This window comes from Brachyistius frenatus, unplaced genomic scaffold, assembly GCF_029030835.1.
Source record: "Brachyistius frenatus isolate BFR_SWC_R1_liver_20210118 unplaced genomic scaffold, ASM2903083v1 Contig_1, whole genome shotgun sequence".
Classification (NCBI taxonomy): Eukaryota; Metazoa; Chordata; class Actinopteri; family Embiotocidae; genus Brachyistius; species Brachyistius frenatus.
In genome coordinates, this window is record NW_027210600.1 from 4371786 (window position 1) to 4384829 (window position 13044).

A 13044-nucleotide genomic window follows, 5' to 3' on the forward strand; every position below is an offset into this window, starting at 1 on the left:
TATCCTCTCTTATTCTTTTGCCATGTTTCCGCGGTCGTTGAGTATTTTTCACTTGAATGGCACCAAATGTATCATATACACACTTAAAAATATGTTTTCTTATATATGTAACCTCATTGCGCCATCATGTCTCTGCATGTGGGGATTTGTGCACATTTACCGGAAGATATGTTTGTAAAAAAAATGTAAAACCCGAAGTAAGACTCCATCAATCAGTGAAGACATGCTGGACAGAAATTCTCACCTCCAGAAATTATGTTGCAAATTGCAGAGATTTCTCGGTTAAAGAGGGATGTTCATCACGCTGTGCCAATGTTTAAGTGCAGTTTTGAGGGAAATTGCAAAATGTCCTTAAATGATTTAAGACAGCATTTCTGAAGGCAGCTTTTAGAGATTGTGGTTATATCATCAGGTAGCGTGAAGGAAACAAGCAAGTTGAACTTCAGGTAAAGGTTAAAGACAGTGATTAGTGTTTTGTTTTTTTCCTGGAAACAGTTGTGAAACTGTAAAAACAAAGAACTGGATGACAAATTTTAATGATATATTACAAATCAGGAAAAACAAACCATAAATAAACTGTTAAAGATGCTGTAAAGCAAATTCCAAGATTTGCTTCTCAATACATTATATACATGTGTGAAATGAGTTGCTGAAAGCACATGCAAAGCTAAAAAAAAACTTTGTCGCACTGAAATGTGGAGTTAGATCGTCAAACAGTTTCTCATCCGTCTTCAGCTCAGGTTTTTTTAGGCGGGGCTAAAAGCTAGCCCATCTACGTCACCGACCTACCGAGCAGACGGTTTATATAACCTCCTGCATGGCTCCTCCTCTCACACGGTGAAACAATATTAAAGTCTGGAGCTCATTTGCATAAGAGGTCATCCCACTCCACTTCAGTTGCTCCTCCTGCCGGAGTCAGATTGTTCTTGTACATCAGCTGGCTGCTACAGGACGTCTCCCTCCACCCGCAAGGGAATCTTTCCTGGAAGCAAGAACCTCCAAAGCAGCGCTGCATCTCTATTTAAATGTTCTACTGATGAAGAAAGGAAAAAGAGGTGGATTGACTTTGTGAAGAGCCTCGCTAAAGGAGACCTGAGGATTAACACCAACAGCCGCCTCTGCAGGGACCATTTCAGGATGGATAGTTTTAACTTGGACCGGAGACGGATGCAGTTTATGGACACACGTCTTCTCCTGCAGCACGAAGCCGAACCGAGCGTCGCCCTCCCGGCCGTTCATTCTCCGTCCGCTGCCGCCAGCAGTTCACCACTCAGCGTAAGTTCTGTGTGCTTGTTATAATTATACTAGTTAACTTTTCCACAGTAACTCTGCTACGTTTAGTCCGCGGTGCAAACCGCTAACGTGATTTTACTTGCTGTAGATTAACGGTATTTTGGTGAAATGGTAGCTAACGTGCTAATTAGCTTCTATTGAGCTCGTAGCCGAGTTCAGAGGAAAACGCTCCGATAACTGCAGATTGTTTTATGCGTCTCCATCTAGCTCCGATAAGGAACTATAATATATGTAACTCTGTATTTTACATGTGGGGGTGATGGTGAACAAGACCAGAGGAGATATTGTCCTCCCGATTAATGAGGGTTGTTGTTTTTGTACTCCGGTGTAACGTTACAATCACCGACCCTCTGGGTTACATGTACCGGTACCGGTCCGGATAAACGAGCCCGACTACATGTGGAGGAGGCTGCAGAGAGCAGGTGGAGGAGGAGGAGGTGGAGGTGAAGGAGGAGGGACATCAGTGAAAGAGAAAGACTGTCGGCTCGACCTGAGCAGGTTCAAAGTTTGAATTGACGTGATGTAATGAATTGATGTGATGTGATGCAGCGTTGTTCATGTTGCAGTCGTTACAGAACTAAATCAACTCCTCGGCTCTTATTATCTCCATTACTGTAGTGCAGGTGCGTTAGAAGTAGTTGGAGACTCACTGTCTGCTGTCTCTGGTGTCCAGTTTGACTCCTGTGTTACAGCTCAGGGGGACAAGCTGGATTTATATGCATCTATATGTTTCACTCATTGGACAAATAAATTCTGATTCTATTGTGTTTTCCTAAAGCAGGCTGCTCCGTCCACCAGAGAGACAGAGGGCCAGTGGGACATCATGCACCGAGAGGTTGGATGTCAGACGGACGGCTTAGTGGGGAAAAGAACTGCAGCCACAGGACTGTCATACTGAACACTGAACACCTTCCAGGGAGTGGGCGGAGCTTCAGCTCCTTCAGGGGACACGCCCCCCAGTCTCAGAGCAGAGAAGACTGATGATTTTCTCACCATTTCAAAGCCTAATTTAACAAACTTGTCTGTGTTTTTTTTCATTCAAATTTGGATGGGTAGTTAACAACCCATACGTCTGTGGTGTGATGAACTTAAAACTCATTTTCATTTCTACTTTACGGCATCTTTAACCTTTATGGCTCCAAGACGCAGTCCGTTTTGGCGTTGCCTTGGGGCCGTATCTGTTTGACGGGCCTGTGGTGCAGTCAGGTTTCCACTATAGGTAGGCGAGCGTAGTGTCCTTGGTTCCAGTTAGATTGAGTGAGATCTACCACTCGCTCCTCCCGTGTTCATCCAAATACGGTCACTTCTGGCTCCAAAATATTAAAATGCCGATGGCCAAAATGCCAACCTGGAGGTATCAAAACGATAGTTCACGAACCTTTCGGTGACGTAACGGGTGGTTGCTGTTTGGTTAAGTTACAAAGTAATTTTCACATCACTAGCATGGTGCATTGCATTGTGGGACTGCTAACACAAAGTATTTTATAGACTATATAGGCTTGGAATTCATTCACTCAAACTATAGTGTAAATTGTACACCAAAAAAGAGTGAAATACATAAAAGTTATCCCAGCCATGTTTGCAAACAAAAAAATTAGCAACATACCAAGACAACCAAGACAAATATATTCTCATTCTCATTACTGTTTGTTGTTCTATTTTTAAACATGTTTTTGCAAAGATAAACATGGTACAAGAAGCATTTTTTTCTCTTGACTTGACATTTTTGCTAAATTCAGACACTCAAAAGAAAAACCTTGACATTTCACACTGGAGGGGGGCAGTAACTAGTTTACAACCACATTCTTTCCCATAATTGATCATTAGCAAGGGTGAGTAAGTGTACGGTCTGGTTTACATCCGTAGTTGTCGTTTTTGATACATATTTCTGTACTCCACACACCTCATCTTGACTTGAGGTCATCGTCCTGCAGCCAAAAACCACCAACAGATACAGTTATGAAACATGTTGGTCTTTTTTTATTTGGGCCCGAGGGTGAAATTAGGCTTGTTTGGAGGGACTGCTGTTTCTGGTAATGATTTGGGTGGGAAATTTGACTCCTGTCACAATTTTGAAACCCTGTCTTGCTGTGAGGGGACAGCGCTAAACACTAATGCCCTGCATTATAGTTGTTGAGTCACAGGACAAGTGTTTCCAAATCCCGAGACAAAGGTCATTTAATCCTCAATATGTTTTCAAGGTGATAGTAGGCTGACTTTGTTAATTGGTTTAATTTAGCTATTGAGATTCAGGTCTGGGTCCATGACTGCAAAAGCATTTCCCACTTGGTTCGTGGCTTTCAAATGTAACCAATTGCAGCTGAGCACTGACTTTTAATCGTTCCTCCTTGTCTCCAAAAACAATTACTTCAGCTTTATCTCCGTTTTATGTAAGGAACTTCTTGCACATCCAACCATTGACTTTTTTTTTCTCAATGCACTCAACTGGGATCTTGTAGGGGATAATAATCCCCCGGTGATATGGTTATGTAAAAATGTACATTTATTTAGTTGTTTTCAATAATCTGAGCTAGTTGGAGCAAGTAGATGTTGAACCAAAGAGGCCCGAGAGTGGAGCCTTGGGGAACTCCCAATGTCATTTTTGTCTACTCTGGTGTATAAAAATTATAAATGTCCACTTAGATGTATAAAAACTATAAAACGTGCATGCACACGCACACACATGCGCACACACACACACACACACACACACACACACACACACACGCACACGCACACACACACACAGATAACTTGAAAATAATGCATCCATTTTAAATATATGGCAGCTTGATGATTCATCAGTAAAAACAAATCAAACATAACCCTCATCAATTATTTAGGAGGAATCGGTGTTTGTGCTACAGCAAGGTGTTTGTATTATGTTGTATTGAGTAATTCTGAGGGGGAGGCTATAGCTCAGTCGGTAGAGTGGGTTGCACACTAACTAGGAAGGTTGGTGGCCCAATCCCCAGCTCCTCCCGTCCACATGCCCAAGCGTCCTTGAGCAAGACACTGAACCCTAAGTTGCTCCCAATAGTGTACCTGTGAATGCACTCCTGATGGCAGCACCCTGCATGGTGATCAGCCTCATTAGTGTGTGAATGGGAAAAACCATGTTAAAGCACTTTGAGACCAAAAGGTGATAAAGCACTATACAAGTACAGTTTGATATTATTATCACCTTCAACTATGAAGCAATATTTTGTTTAATCAATTCATAATTTAGTTTATAAAATGTCAAAACACACAATTAAATAGCCATAAAAACGTATGCGGCCTTGAAATAATGTCTTTGTAATGCTAAAAAAATGTCATTTCACCAGTTGTCAAAGAAACAGAAAGATGTTTGATTTTATATAATGTGAAACAGAAACGAAGCTTCTCTTTCTTCTCTCCTCCTTCCTCGTCTGATTTGTGTTGTGATGACCTTTACTGGTTTGTTTTGTTTGGTGTAATACACCGCTGGTCATTATCTTTGCAAAATGCCCACACAGTGATTAGATTGCAGTAATCTCTTTGCTGTTTTACTCAACATCATGGATACAAGGAACGTCTCTGTTTCATCACCAGCATCTGAATCCAAATCTGAACATGCCAAAACATCTCCAAGTTTCGCAACGGTTCGAGTGTACAGTTGGAGTCTTGTAAACTACTTGTAAGGAATTATATTGATGGAAATTTTATCTATGATCCCTTTAAAAATGTATTTGATCAGAAGGTTTTTTTCCATGTTGAATAAAATATGCTGTTCATTTGTATTCGAGCAACACAACTATACACACAAATACTGTAGATACACTCACATACACATGCTCTCAATCCTGTATTTGATCCAAGAGGTTGATGTGGGTGAGTGTTTCTAATCAGACCAAACTCAGCTATGTGTTCTCTTCTATCTGATCACACACACGAGTGAAACAAAGTGCGTTTGTTGATTTAAACTGAGCAGCTCATTAACGTTGACTGGAAGTGGATAAATTCAAGGTTTTTTTTTGTATCACATAGCTTCATACAAATGCCGTTCAAAGTGGTTGAGTGTCAGAACAAAAAACTAAAGACAGAATTAGGGGGACATGTGCTGTAGAGATCGGGAGGGTTCACAGAACATTCCCTGTACCATGTATGACTGGAAAGGGCATTATATTTGTGATTTTATACTGTATTCTTAATGTTAGTACCAACACATGTCAAAGCAGACGACAATCTTTTTAGTCCGGGAGTTCATTCTTCATATTTTGTAGGCAGCCATTGTTTTCCATTTCCAAACAGCAGGGTGTCAAACTCAAACTTCCCAGAGGACATTAGCCATGTGCTCACTTGTGCACTGGTATTTTAACACTTTGTGGTGTTGTTTTTTTTTCTTTTTTTAGATAAACTCTATACTTGGACAGTATATTCCCAAATGTTGAGCTGCTCATTGTTCACCTTGACAACATAGGACACAAACAGTGTTGCTCATTTGGAGATTCAAGTCTCAGCTGTCAAACTGCTGGCATGTCACAACTCTGCTCATGTGGCACTGACAAAGATGTGAGACATGGTGTTTACAAATTTAAAACAAAGTAACTTAGAAAACACCTCCAAAGAGGAACTCAAATTAAAAAAAATTTAAAAAAGCATAACCCCAAACAGACTCGTAGTAGTGGCCAACCCACAAGAAAGAGAAGGGGAGAAAGTGTCAGGGAAGAGCAAACAGCAGCTGTGGAGGCAAACAGGCTTATATAGACTCCTGAACAGGCGAAGTCAATCCCCTGATTGAATGGGAGGGGCCAAGTAATCAGGACCTGAAAAGGAAAGCACACAACCAGAGAGAGACACAGAGACACACAGAGAGAGAGAGAGAGAGAGAGACTGATTGGAGCATACAAAGTAAATGATCCAGTGCACCCAAAACAAGTAGACACAAGACAACACCCACCAGCACATGACCACATCGTAGTGATGACCTTTTACAGCAATCATGTACAGTAAATTGACAAAAGCATTCATATATTTTCTTTCTGTCCGTCTTCTTTTTATCTTTCTCTCTCTTTCTCCCTTTTTGTCCGTCGTTCTGTGTTTGTGCGGACGTCTAGTCGTGAACCAGGAGGGACAGCCTCTGATCGAAGGGAAGCTGAAAGAGAAGCAGGTCCGCTGGAAGTTCATTAAGCGCTGGAAAACCCGCTACTTCACCCTGGCAGGAAACCAGCTTCTCTTTCGGAGAGGCAAATCCGTACGTATAGACAGTGAACATGAACACACTCAAACATGGATACACAAACACACCAACTGTCCTTGGCGTTTCACACAGATCACCCTCATTAATATTTCCATGCTCTGTGCCGTTTGAATCATGATGAAACTGGATAAAACAGTGGAAATCCCATCACCTGATAAGCTCAACTGTCCCTCAGGAGCATCCGGTGAACCCAACTGTAGCAAACCTTGTCCCCGGTAAGGACTCCTGAGGGACCCCCAGGGCCAAAGCGTGAGGCTGGAACAAAATGAGTCACTCTCACCCACTATAACTCAAAGCAGATAGCATTACACACAAGTAGCAAACACAGAAGAGGAGGTACAACGTCGTACATTGTGTGTTTGAGGGGGATTTCCCTCTGGCCTGCAACAACGTGATTTTTCCTCTTGGTTTCCTGTGTTTGCCTGTGACTTACTATAAGGAGAACAAAGGCTGAGAACACCAAAGAGAGGATCGTTGCTTCATTGAAAACAAGCAAAAAGCAGCATCAGCTAAATGAGAGGTCAGAGGTCTGTAAAAGTTTGTTTAAAAAAAGATGTGGTGAGATTTCTCCCAACTAAAGAAAGACAAATATTTCCAGTCTGCTCAGCAAGAGAATAGGATCTGTTTGGAAATTTTACTATTTCCGTTTGGCAGTCATTTGCACAAGTGAAACTATTATAATGAAATGAATATTTCACAGCCAATAAGAGATTGAGTGTCCTGTATATACAATCAGCTTCCCAAAACTCAAATGAGGCACAACATCAGAGAGGAGTATCTGGAAACATGGGAATATTCAGTGGTTGAATTGCAGAAACAGAGTTGAGCTCTTTTTTTTTTTCCCAACTCCAAACAATCGTCTTTGTGCGCCTCTCCAGATGGTAATGGATTCTGCTGTCTGTTTTGCAGTAGCCACATATTGGGAAGATTTTGCCTCTTTGTTCTCGGAGCTCAGTCTGTGTGTGCCAGCATATTCTGGAGGTGGTGGGTATGCTGTGAAAGACCTTTTTTTCCGACTGGGGTGTAAGATCACTTTGAATGATCGAGCAGCTTCGACACCGAGAGGTTTGAAACGTTCCCAAGTACACACGAAGCGGAGACTTTTACTCGTTGGTAAAATATGGTAAAGAGAAAATACAACATTTAAATGAATTGTAGGTTATGTCTGAGCCCCTGTATGTCCTCCATTTTCCCTTTGCTGGGACAAGACATAGACCTGTGTCAAACTTGAATTGGGTAAGACTTTAATTGAGAGAGAAATTAAGAAAGATCATTAGGATGACAAAATGATACTTGCATAAACCTACACTGCATGTACGCGGATATGTGGGGACCAGTTAGAGCACAAACATGTGTCCACCTTATCCAGTTTACTTTTTACCATCTTTTGGAGTCTTTGGTCCTGTTTCATATTCAAGTTCAGTTCACATAAAACAACTATTATTTGTTTTAATGTTTTTACTGCTCAAATCTGCTCAATATCAATCTCCAACATCGCCGTCATTAGTTTCCACTTATTTATTTGATTGTTTTTAGTCTTGGGGACTCATGTGTCTCCAAACACACCATTTGTTTTTTAAGACAACTAGAACTTGTTTTTTTTTTTTTTTTTTTACCAGCAACAGCTGTGGCAAGAGGGAAAAATGTTTTCATGTTGTCCGTACATCCCAAGCTTGTAAACACAATATGTTGTTCAAGAACATCTTTTGGAATTGTTCTTCAATATGACACGAACATTCACTTGGGACACGAAGATGAACTGAATAGATTTCACTGTAACCTCGTGTCCTGCCCATTCTTATAAACCTGATGCCATAACTCAGGAACAGAAGGGCAGATTGTGACCATATTTCTGGACAGACACGGACGTCAACTGCAACTTGGTTGGTTGGCAGTGGGATACAGTGCGGGCGTGAGGCAGTTATCTAGTTGTCAGTAAAACTTACCGTCAACCCTTTGTGCAAAGTGGGTTCGCTTTCTCTGAGAAGCTCCAAAATCGAGCATGCTGTGCATTTTCAATATGATTTGTCAGAAAATTTAAGTAAAAGAGACCCAAAATGCAACATGCTCATCACAGAAAAAAAAAAACATTTAGCCGTGTCAACACATCAATCTGTCTGGACACCCCAGTTCCAGCCTTGGTACTAGCCCCGTTATTCAGTGGTGACGGTCGGCAAAGCTTGGTCAAGAGGTAAAACTGTAAATATGTCTACTCCAATTAAATGCTTTTATTTAATTATTACTTTATTTATATTTATATATACACATATACATACACACACACACACACACACACACACACACACACACACACACACACACACACACAAACACAAAGGATGTGGGCACTTGCCATGGGTCTTGCAGCTCGCTCTGGTTATGTGGTTGTAACCATATATCTAACTATGAGGTAAGAAGACATGGCTGCGCTACAATACACACACACACACACACACACACACACACACACACACACACACACACACACAACAACAACACCTCACCACACTCAGAAACACACACTTTCAAAATTACACTCAGGTAGCTAAAACACAGACATAATGTGCTGCAGAGCTGGAGGAATTCATTTCCTGCCCTGCACGGGGAAACAATAGAACAATAAAGTGTAATTGTTTGTGCTGGGAGTCGTTTGTTCTGAGGTCGTACATACTGGAAACAACATCAGGAAACAGAGTTGGGCTCCTTGAAATCAAGAGAACACATCTGACACTGCAGCAACAACAGGTCAAAGGTCATTCATGTGCTTGAAACGCATTTAGAGCGTTTTAACATTGCAAGACAGATTTCTTAATGCACACTGGGAAAACTCAAACTTTAAGCAGGTACCTACTCTCTTTGAAGACAAAACGTAGCGTGAGGGTGGTGGTTAGCGCTGTTGCCTGACAGCAGGAAGGTTCAGGGCTCAAGCCTCGGCTGGGGCTTGGTTCGAACCTTACCCTGGGCCTGGGCCTTTCCGTGTGGAGTTTGCACGTTCTCCCCGTGCCTGCGTGGCTTCACTCAGTACTCCAGTTTCCTCCCACCAGCCAAAAACATGCATGTTAGGTTAAACTGGTGAATCTAAACTGCCCGTAGGTGTGAATGCGAGTGAGTGCGTCTGTCTCTCTGCGTTGGCCCTGTGATGAACTGGCGACCTTTCCAGGATAAGCTCCAGCTCCCCCGCGACCCTGTTCAGGATAACGCAGGTAAAGGTAATGAATGGTACTGTACTTAAGGTACATGTACATGAAACTTGAGCAGACACTATCAGAACGTCCCAGTAGAGCTGGGTGTTGACAGTCTGATACTGGGGGACAAATTCATGGCGCACAACCCTGCGAATGTCAAAGAAAACTCACCCGGTTGGGCCCCTCACCGGCCTTCTTTTTTTTTTTAGTTTCGGACGTTCCGCCCCTCGGAAACGTGAATGCCACCTCTCCAGGCTCATTGCTTCTTTGTTTTAGACTTTCAGAAGCATTTAAAGAGTCTGTGTTGCCGATTTCCAGAGTTTGACACAAAATTCGACGCGCCCCCCTCGGGTCGTAGCCATGGAGGAATCATAGACGCACCCGGGTCAGACCTCACAAAAGCATTTGTAACTCGGGTGCTGATTTTAATCAAGCGAGGATACGTAGAGTACTTGCTCGTGAAGGTTATAGCTTTTCTGTGCTGCGTGCACGTCACAGTACTACGCACTGTTAGCGCGGAACTGGAGCAGTCTTTGAACTTTTTGATCCACCCTCGTATTGTACTTTTTCCTGCACTACATTCATCGTCGCTGTCTGTCTTCTCCACAGAAAGATGAGCTGGATGACATCCCTATTGAGCTGAGCAAGGTGCAAAGTGTCAAGGTGATTGTCATCATTCCGCAGACCTCATTTCATTTGTTTGAGTGGTTCGATGAAACCTTTGGCTCTACGCCTCTTTTTGGATGTAGTTTTATTGTTAGTGGTCACACAGAGGTTGTTGTTTTCTTTCCATTGTTCTCATTTTAAACCTAGTTATATTATCTGATCATGTTGCAGTGTACTGGGAGAAGGTCTGAATCCTCCTCAGTTATGTTTACATAATTTAAGAAGGCAGATCACTTCTCTAAAGGCAGTTGAGGCTTTGTTAAGCCAAATCAATATAAAAACCTCAAAAATGACAGCAGCAGCTTTCCCCAGGAGACAAATGTTGAAGTCATAGTTGGTCATCTTCTCTCCTCCTTTTTCATTTCTATTTTTTTTTTTTTCCCCCACAGGTGGTTGCCAAAAAGCGTCGGGATCGGGGTCTGCCGCGGGCCTTTGAGATCTTCACAGATAGCAAGACCTACGTGCTGAAAGCTCAGGACGAGAAACACGCCGAGGAGTGGCTGCAGTGCATCAACGTGGCTGTGGCTCAAGCCAGAGAGAGGGAGAACAGGGAGGCCACCACCTACCTGTGAGAGCAGCACCGACACAGACTACCGACACGGACGCAAACGTGTCGCCAAGCACACACACCATATCCATAAATAACCACCAGAGGTGTCAGGCAAAAAATACAAACATCGCACTCCGACAGGGAGAACACACAGAAACACACATCCGACACTGCCACTAGCACCTCAGTAGCACTATAACTCCATATCTGTAATCCTACTCAGTTTTGATGATAATAGGGCAAACAATCGGAAAGACTCGACATGCAGTATTTTTACAATCAAAACGTATTAAATCAGCAATAAAATACTCTGTGTGTGTGTGTGTGTGTGTGTGTGTGTATCCAAGCAGAATATTTAACCCACTGACTCCCTGCACTTACTGTTACGTGACTACACCGTGGACCTGCTTATATGTGACACTTCTCTGGACAATCATCAGTGATTATATCTAAATGTTACAGTACAAAAGTGTTTAAAGATTAAGCGTTCGCATCGCCAGCGGACCGGACCGAGCAGGATCGACTTCCCCTTCTCGAATATGGAGACTGCTTCAACAACCACGCAAAACCAGCATCTGCAGGAACTCGGGGATTTGTGGGTTTTGAAAACGCACAACGGTCGAGATGGTCAGAGTAGAATTCAGCAATGAAAGCTGAATAGAAGCACAGAACCGAACAAGGACTCGGAGCGATGCTGAGACGGAACAGTTCCTCCTGAAAGCGGGACGGACAGCAGATGGAAAGTGCATTCGAATCTGGTAATTTGTGTGTCTGCGCGTGTGTGTGTGTGTGTGTGTGTGTGCGCGTGCGTGTGTGTGTGCAGCGGTAAGCTTTCTGTTCTTTCGCAATCTTGGTATTGTACAGACCGGGCTATTTCTGGCTCCTCTAAAATGAGAAACGTCTGCAACAATTCACTCCGTGTTTTACGAGAGGCAACGTCAGCTCAACTGTTGCCGAATGGCGGCGTTCAGACCACAGATTTCAAAAGACAAACACCGAAGTAAATGAGAGGCTTCCTTGTGGATTTAGAAACGTTGCCAGTTCAGTCGTGTTGATTTAAGACCAGTCAGCTGAAGGTTGTTTTTCCTTCTTTTGTTATAAAACAGATCTTTTCTTTAGGTTAGAGGTTAAAAAGCGTGCGTGTGATTTGTCGTCTGTCCAAACTTCGGGGACTGGATGAAGTAGATTTCTTTCAGGAAACCCTCGTCCCCACTAACTCACATTCAGTGGACCACCTGAACGTTATCGGCTTAATGCAACGCCCGTGTGGCGCACGATAACTCTCGCGTGTCACTCACGAACCAGGGAGCACGCGACGAATGTCTTGACCCAGTCAATCTCCGAGCTGCCAGCACCGGACCAACGTGAGCCGTGAAGAATCAAATATTTCACCACGATGTCTGATTTTGATGTTTATCCGGATCCACATCAGAAGTGTGCGTCTGCCCACGGGTGAACGTCTTCTCGCCACTGAACGCTTTTGGATTTGGTTAAATATGTCAGATCTAATTGTCGGAATCATTTTAAAAGGTCTAAAGTGGTCTCAATTTTAACTCGTGTGACAGACGAGCAGATTCTCTTTGGTCTTAAGTTTGTCCTACAGCTAAAAACCCCCGTCAGTTGGGTACATGAAGCCATAACACAGCCTTTCCCATCGGCTCAGGTTACCGCTATTTGTACTTTTAGCTGTCCCTGTGCCCCCGTCTCCACACAGCACAGCTGCTTACACATACTATTATTTACATCATGCCTCTCCTTCACTTTTTGATTCCCTCCTTCCTCCCCTTTTTTTTTTTTTTCAGTTTTATGACCTACATACACAGCTGGCTGTGCACCCAAAACGTCAGGGGGATTTTCCGCTGTGGCTGCATTGAGTGTTTAAAATGTAACTTTCACAAACATTTTTAGGACTCGCTCATGGTGGGGCTGTAGGTATGATGATGCCGTTGGATTAAGGTGAAATTTAGTATGTTTGATATTCAAGGTCTTCAGTGGATTAATCCATTTTGACTTTGACTTTTCAAATTGCCCCATCGTCACGTAAACAGTTTAATCTGTCAGCTATTTTGGTCGAACATGATGCTGTAAACTCAACGGTGCGCACATTAAACACGGTAACCCGTTTAATC

General features: G+C 42.8%; 1 protein-coding gene across 2 annotated transcripts in view; it reads left to right on the forward strand.

Moving 5' to 3' along the window:
- Positions 1 to 11729, forward strand: part of veph1 (ventricular zone expressed PH domain-containing 1) — an 82290-nt gene extending 70561 nt beyond the window's left edge. For both annotated transcript variants that reach the window (XM_069703928.1, XM_069704014.1), the window contains exons 13-15: positions 6372 to 6508; positions 10309 to 10362; positions 10755 to 11729. In XM_069703928.1, coding sequence (XP_069560029.1) covers positions 6372 to 6508; positions 10309 to 10362; positions 10755 to 10937 — 374 coding nt within the window. In that variant the 3' untranslated portion in view covers positions 10938 to 11729. The remainder of the gene's footprint in view (positions 1 to 6371; positions 6509 to 10308; positions 10363 to 10754) is intronic.
- Positions 11730 to 13044: the final 1315 nt, after the last annotated feature.